We start from the raw sequence: 8,201 nt of genomic DNA, 5'->3' as shown, positions 1-8,201 counted from the left end.
CGTTCTTAAATGAACACCTGGCCTCCGGTTTCATTCGTCCTGCTACTTCCGCTCACGCGGCACTGGTCCTCTTCGTCCGCAAGAAGGACGGATCCCTCCGTCTTTGCATCGACTTCCGAGGGCTGAACAAGATCACCAAAAAGGATCGCTACCCACTTCCCCGCATTTCCGACCTCCTTGACGCACCTAGCCGTGCCACGGTCTATACCAGACTAGACCTCCGGCATGCTTACCACCTGGTTCGCATTGCAGCAGGTGATGAATGGAAGACTTCCTTCCGCACGCACTATGGTTCCTATGAGTGGCTTGTCATGCCATTCGGTCTCACGAATGCACCTGCAGCTTTCCAGCGATTTGTCAACACGATCTTTGCCGACCTCTTGGACGTTTCTGTGGTAGTCTACCTAGACGACATCCTGACCTACTCGGAAGACATGGCTTCGCATCAGGAGCATGTCCGAGAAGTTCTTAGGAGACTCCGCAAACACAGCCTATACGCCAATCTGAAGAAATGCGAGTTCCATACGGACACTATGGAATATCTCGGTTACTGCCTCTCTCCTTCCGGACTCACCATGTCCATTGAGAAAGTCAAAGCCATCCAAGATTGGCCCGAGCCCCGTAAAGTCAAGGATGTCCAATCCTTCCTTGGCTTCGCTAACTTCTATCGGCGCTTCATTCACCAATACTCCAACATTGTGGTCCCCTTGACGCGCCTCACGTGTAAAGGAGCCCCCTGGCTATTCTCTGACGATTGCCGCTCTGCTTTCAACACCTTGAAAGAAGCCTTCACCTCCGCTCCTATCCTCACACATTGGCTACCCGACGCCCCCCTCATTGTAGAAACCGACGCCTCCAATTACGCGATCTCCGGAATCCTTTCCATTCGCTGTGATGACGGAGAGATTCGCCCCGTCGCTTTCCGCTCAAGAACACTCTCGGCACCGGAGCTCAATTACGACACCCATGACAAGGAACTCCTTGCCATTCATGACACGTTCCAATCATGGCGTCAGGTTCAGGAACCCCAATCGACGTCGTCACGGACCACAAGAACCTCGAGTATTTCTCCACCACCAAACTCTTGACCCGGCGGCAAGCCCGCTGGTCAGAGTTCCTCTCCCAATTCCACATGACAGTCCGATTCCGTCCCGGAAGACTCGGAGTTAAACCAGATGCATTGACAAGACACTGGGACATCTATCCCAAAGAAGGGGATATGGACTATGCTCGCGTCAACCCACAGAACTTCCGACCGGTCTTCACTTCGGAGCAGCTCACTGCGTCCTTACGAGCTACGTTCCTAGCTGCCACAGTAATCTGAGCAGCCATACTCGTCGACACAGAGGCTCTTCATCGAGACATCCTAACCTCCCTCTCCTCCGACACCTCAATCTCTTCTCATCTCGCTTTCCCCAACCTCCCCAACTCCCGCTGGTCCGTTGATGCCGAAGGCCTCTTAAGGCTGGACAATCGCATTTACATGCCGGATTCTAACGATCTCCGTCTTCGCGTTTTGCGAGACAAACACGACCACCAACTTTCCGGACACTTCGGGCAAAACCGGACTCTGGATCTAGTGCGTTGTGAGTGTACCTGGCCGGGCATCCGTAACTTTGTCAAGAGTTACGTATCCTCCTGCACTTCGTGTGCCCGCACCAAGGTCCCCCATCACAAGCCTTACGGCTTACTCAAACAACTCCCCATCCCCGAACGTCCTTGGAACTCCATCTCCATGGATTTCATCGAACAGCTACCCTCCTCTTCCGGATTCACTTCCATCTTGGTCGTCGTGGACCGCCTGTCCAAACAGTGCATTTTTATCCCTACCCACGATACCATCACCTCTCCGGAACTGGCCAAGCATTTCCTCCTCCATGTGTTCTCCAAGCACGGAGTTCCATCCCACGTCACCTCCGACAGGGGTCCGGAGTTTGTCTCTCATTTCTTCCGTTCACTTGGTAAGGCCCTCGACATCCGCCTCCACTTCACCTCCAGTTATCACCCGGAAGGAGACGGTCAGACCGAACGGATGAACCAGACGCTCGAGCAGTACCTGCGCATTTACAGTAACTACCAGCAGGACAATTGGTCTGAACTCCTGCCTCTCGCAGAGTTCGCATACAACAACGCTCCGAATGCCACCACGGGCGTCTCCCCGTTCTTCGCCAACAAAGGCTACCATCCGAACATCACCGTTCACCCGGAGCGAGACCTGACATCGGTACGTGCCCAAGAGTACTCCGTCGATCTCGACTCCCTCCACCACTTCCTTCGCGAGGAAATGCATCTCGCTCAGATCCGTTATCAGGGCCCGGCAGACTCTCGTTGGAGCCCTGCCCCAGCTTTCGAAGTAGGAACCTCGGTCACGTAAAGGCCAAGTACTTCCGTTCCACTCGACCTTCCAAAAAGCTCTCCAAGAAAAACCTCGGCCCATTTGAGATCATTGCCCGCGTTGGAACCCACTCCCTCACTCTCTGCCTGCCGGAAAACATGCGAGCCATTCATCCGGTATTCCATGTCTCGCAGATCGAACCATCCGTCCCGAACACCATTCCGAACCGCCACCAGCCACCTCCGCCTCCCGTAGAGATCGAAGGCGAAATGGAGTTCGAGATCGAGGAAATACTCGACTCCAAGATCGACCGACGTAGACGCAACAAGCTGCTCTACTTGGTCAAATGGCTAGGCTATGAAGGGACCGACGAGGAGACACAATGGCTCCTTGCCGGCGAACTCGATCACGCCTCCAACCTCGTCGAAGCGTTCCACTCTCGGTACCCAGCGAAGCCTGGACCCGAAGCTCCTTAGGAACCCCGACTCCTCTCCCATTTCTCCTTTCCCCTCTGCTCCTCACTTCCGTTTTCATTTTTATTTTCTCATCTGCTTTTCTTCCTGTAAGTGCAGCTCCCCTCGTCTTACTAATTCTGGGCCTTCAAGGGTTCAGGCCTAAGAAGGGGATACTGTCATATCCATCCCCGGCCATCGACTTCCGGTCCCTCCGATCCCTCCGTTCCAACTCTGCTCCTCCCTCACTAACCTCGGAGCCCCCGTATTCCGCAATCCTCTCGGCGTCCCTCAATGGTCACCACCCCCTCATTTCAATTTATTACCTACACCTCCCTAAGTACGGAGCCCCAAAGACTTCCGGACAGCTCCAACGTCCGCTAGCGCACCCCCGCCTCCGCTGGGCAATACACTCGCCTGCCCTGCAGAGCCCACCTTCGGGCCTATCCCTCCTTTCCATTTCTGGGTTAACGCCTGCCTTTCCGCTAACCCCGCGAACCGACTCGTCGGTAATATTCAGTCGGCTAATGCTTAAACCCCGTTAGCTCCGCTCCGTTCAGCTCTGCCAATTGCGGAACCGTCTCCGCTGTAACCATATATATATCCCACTTGTACATAGGTTACGCCCCAGTAGTAAAATCAACTAGAGTTACCCCCCTAGGTTCTAATTGCCAGTCAGTAAGTTAGGGCACAGACGTGTCACTAGGCACAGCGCTCTTGGCAGAAGTCGCTGAGGCCGAAGCCCTCCGTTACGGAGACATTCCTTCGTCTCGAATCTGGTCTCTGACATTAATGAGATATCCAATAACAGGAATAGTGACATCAAAAGTCCGGGCTCAGGGAAAAGACAATGTTTACATAGGATCCATAATTAAAACATACAACGAAATTTACACGGAAATTATGAAAAATAGGGAACTATAGTTATGCAAATTTCCAGCCCAAACGGTCCAGCCATTGTGAAGTTATACCAATGACAGGAACATAGAAATCTGCATCATGTTTAATGACATGTGAGGGTGGCAATGCGAAGGGAACCGACCATTGGAACCAAGATCTGCACTTCAGCAGATCGTGAAGACCAATTTCCATCCAAATAAGGAAGAGCCTGGTCAAAACAAAGCATGGAAAGTGCAAAAAAACCTTAGATCATGAGGGAAAAATCTGAAATAAATCACGGAAGCCCATATGAAGGATACAAATACCCACGCATACCATAAATCCTGAACAATTAAACAGAAATGGTGCCCGCATACGAACAACTATGGGAACAATGCATGTGATTACCGAATGTGCACGCAAACTTTTGCTAACTCGATGAATACCAGGAAATAGAACACAACTTTAGTACCATTGGAAAGGTGGGAATAAATGAAAATTTATGATACCAAGAATGTGAAAAACCATCGAGAAATGAATGAGATACAAGGACATGAAGTTAGAAACCTGAAAATGCGCAGGAAGACAGCTTCAAGAGGTCCAGAGGCCTAAATAAAATACATAGAAATATGATATCTTCGAGGACGACCTACTATAACAACGAACAATACATATGGAGGACTAGGATGTGATAATACAAAGGGGAATCAGGGGAGATGAATGAAATCCACGAAAACCACTAAACTACGATGGACCATGGCGGGAATTTTAGGGAACGATATTCTAATGAAGTGGAGAGCTATAATACATTTGTTTGAGTAATTCTTGACTACTAGCAACTTTTTCTTTCGGTTCTAAACCTGAATAATTCACTCATTTACCATTTCAAGTCTCATTTTAACTAAATGTCGCTGGATAAAAATGGAATAAACCAGCTGAAGGTCTCAGTGCAGCTGTATGCATAGTAATGCGAAGTTTGAATTCAGAATCACCGAGTCATAGCGAATTCAATGGTAAATATGAGGAATTTGAAATAGGAAACTGCAACAAATGCAGCGCAGTCAAGTTCTAATTAACCATTAAAATAGTTTAGGTGAGGAAGGACAATAAAGATTCTAGCTGCAGTCTGACTGCAGTAGAGCTGCAGTTCAGCACAGCAGAGCGCAGTAGAACTATAGCATGAAATTTTCATTTTTTATTCAGTTTGAGAAAAATACACTGTAAATAAATCCTGTAAATACGAGGTAGAGCGTGAAAAAGGAAGGTGACCCAAGGAGTATAAAAGGGAGACCCTTTCTGCGACTTTTTGCCCCCCTCAGAGAAGTAAGAAAATAGAGTATTATTTTTCTCAAGCATTTCTGGTTGTCACTCCAGCATGAAAAAGTGATATACAGTTAAGATTGCCACTGTAGTAAAAGGCAGCAATTAAGGAGGGAAATATTAAGTAGATATTTCAACAGGAGAGCTGGTTAACACTCCAGATTTCAAAGTGTAAACACAAAACAGTTATTTTGCTACTGTTAAAACAAGCAATAAAATAAGACAAAAATAAAACAAACTCAAGGGACACTCCAGACACAATCCAAATCCATTAACTGAGTAGAATCTTTGAACTTCACCAAGTAGAAGATTTAATTCAAGTTAAATTCCAAATTAAACAACGCTACACAGAATTACACCTAGACAAATTAAGAAATTTCAATAAAAGAACAGCTCTGCAGGGCTCAGTTTATCTGTAAGTCAATTCCCAGAAACTTTTAGACTGACCCATAAAAATAGAATTAGCCAAAACACTCAGATTGGTACTATAATTACAACAAATATTACTAGTACACTTCCCCATCCTAACTAAAGAACCAGGGAACAGCTTGGTGGTGGTCTCGTTTGAACCTCCCAACTGACCTTCCTTCGTTCTCTCCTTCAATGCTCACTTTGGTAATGACCATATCTGTATGTATTGATACCTGACATGTGCCTGCACAGCAGCTCATCTGTCATGACCCGACATATCTGTCACTTCCCTCTATGCGCCCTAGTGCCACTTGGTCTGTCCCTCCCGCTATCATCATCATCCGTCCACCCATCTGTCCACCTGTCACCCTCATCCGCACTTCCTCCCTCGCGCGCGTACCTACCAACCTAGGTTGCCCGCTTCATTGTTGTCCGCCCCCAGCCGGACGGCTTGCTAGACGGCCGGATGGCCTTTTCTCTTTTGTCTGCTTACGGACTATTGTTCTTTCCTTTTGTTCCTTGCTTGCCTTTTGTTGATCAAGTTTGCCGATATTAACTATTTGTTCCTTTCTTCATTCATTAATATCGCGCTTGATCCGCCACTCCTTCCGGGCCGGTCTCATTTAGTTACTTGTGTTTATAACACGTGTAGGTTACACCGGATGTACCTCAGTTCGTATATCGACTTGGATTCCCCCTCTGAACTCTTATCCTCATCGTAAGGCTTCTGTCTGAAATTGGGACACCAACATAAGAACGAAGCGCAGCGCTCCACCCGAGTCGCCGAAGCTAAAGTCCCGCCCCTCCGACCTTACGAGCCCGGACGACCTCGCACGCCTCGCGGGTCACCTGGATACGCTTCTGGCACGTTCCTGACATCATCCCCATGTCTTATGTCAGCAACACCCCACTACTGCTGTAACCATTGCAACTTGCACAAGCCCCTCTCAGGCTGTGATCTTCACAACCCTGGTCTCACTGCTTCAATGTTTGGTCACAAACTTGTAGAGCAACCTATTAAGTGGTTACCTCAACATGCAAAACCTGGCTACTGTTAGAGGATGAATGGGCAAAGTTGTCCAGAAGCAGAGAAGGGACTCAGGAGTGGAGGGACCTTGGCCTCAGCGACTCAAGTGGAGCACTGTGCCACTGCTTGTTGTCTGAGGTGGTCCTTGACTTCAGGTTAGCAGGGGGAGTCTCTTTGGGGGACAATCCAGTTGTTATTCTTGTCGTCGATTTCAGACTGGGGGTACAGGAAACTAAGTACAGAGTATATATATAATACAGGAGTGGAGTCAGAGGACAAAGGGGACTGGAAGGAGGACAAAGGGGGACTGGATGAGGGAACAACCCCAAGGGTCAAGGGTTGGAACTCTATGGTGCTTCCCAAAAGGGCAAGGCCAAGAGGGGAAGGAGTGGAGGGGGTTGTGGGGGTTGTGGGGGTTGTGGGGAATGACAGCTGACTAATATGGAAAGGGAGCAGCTGTCTAAATAAGGAAGAGGCAACAAGAGGATTAAATGACACCATACAGTAGAGACTGCAGGGTCCAGAGTCAGAAGTCAAAGTCCAGAATACTGGCTAGACGTAATAAATGAAATGTAATAAGGAATACAAGGAGATAAGATGGAGGAGGTCAAAGTCCGGAGGTGGAGGTGTGACCGGAGTTCCAGAGGTGGAGGTGTGATGGGGTTCCGGTACAGGAGTCCGGAGCCGGAGGTGGAGCATCACAAGCTCTGGTCTGGAAGATACGAGGTTGGGATCGGACCCGGAGTAAACCGGAGTCGGATCAGAGGTAGTGTTGGACGTTGTGTTGGAGCTAGAGGTAGAGTGGGCTCTCAACAACCAACAGGGGGAGGAGGAGGCGAAGGATGTGGAGTTCTGGAGGAGATGGAGGTCCAGAATCAGGAGCAGAGGTCCGGAGTTGTATGGATATGACAGCTACAAGAAGGACATGAATCATTCCTCTCAGCTTGGCAAAGCACTCCATGACTGGAGAAAAGCAGAGTTTTCTCAGCACTATCCTGATTGGCACAACAGTATTTGGATAGGGGACTGGATTGTACTTGGCAACCCAATCATTGACGATATTATCTATCTCATGAATTGCAACAAACTTTTGAATCAGCAAGATTTCATACAGCTCCTTGATTGGGAAGAACATGGCTACTACGCATCAGAGCTGTTGCCAATGATTCACCAGATTTTCCCACCAGCAGTGCCCCCATCTGCTCAGCCATCCACCCCAGCACAAAGCAATACTGTGGTTCAGCCTTGCACAAAACAATGTGGCAACTGCAAGAATATGGCCACAATGGTGAGTTTACTGTGACAAGCTATAGTATTTTTTTCAACTGATGTGTCTGGATTAGCTTGAACTTGCCCTGAACCATGCAAGAATTGTCACCAGAGTGGTCATACTAGTAAGTTGCATGCATGCCACCTATAGACAAATAAAATACTTTTGTGCCCAATTAGAGATCCATTGTCCAAACAAGGAAAATTCTTCTGCTTGATCAATCTCCTGCCCAGGACATTGTTAATTAAGCCCCCAGATCAGCTGCATCAATTTTGTGCATGTCATCCATCGATTCCGACTCACAGGAATTAATTGAACCCTGCATTGTGCCATGTTGCAACAACTCCAACCCTTTCTGGAAATGGTCTTCAATGATAGCTGTTAAATGAATGGGCAGAGTTGTCCGGAAGTGGAGAAGGGACTCAGGAGTGGAGGGACCTTGGCCTCAGCAACTCAGGTGGAGCGCTGTGCCATTGCTTGTTGTCTAAGGTGGTCCTTTTCAATACT

The 8,201-nt window shown here is 48.5% G+C and overlaps 1 protein-coding gene across 1 annotated transcript; it reads left to right on the top strand.

Moving 5' to 3' along the window:
- Window positions 1-7,496: 7,496 nt before the first annotated feature.
- EI90DRAFT_3014738 (uncharacterized protein) lies at window positions 7,497-7,942 on the top strand (the record flags this gene model as incomplete). Its single annotated transcript, XM_039056818.1, has 3 exons — window positions 7,497-7,712; window positions 7,768-7,818; window positions 7,874-7,942. 3 exons carry the CDS (start codon window positions 7,497-7,499, stop codon window positions 7,940-7,942), a joined length of 336 nt encoding a protein of 111 aa, XP_038918313.1.
- Window positions 7,943-8,201: the final 259 nt, after the last annotated feature.

The sequence above is a fragment of the Cantharellus anzutake genome, assembly GCF_015039405.1.
Source record: "Cantharellus anzutake strain C23 chromosome Unknown EI90scaffold_14, whole genome shotgun sequence".
Classification (NCBI taxonomy): domain Eukaryota; kingdom Fungi; phylum Basidiomycota; class Agaricomycetes; order Cantharellales; family Hydnaceae; genus Cantharellus; species Cantharellus anzutake.
Note: the sequence above shows the minus strand (reverse complement) of the source record. Positions and strands in the feature narration are given on the sequence as shown.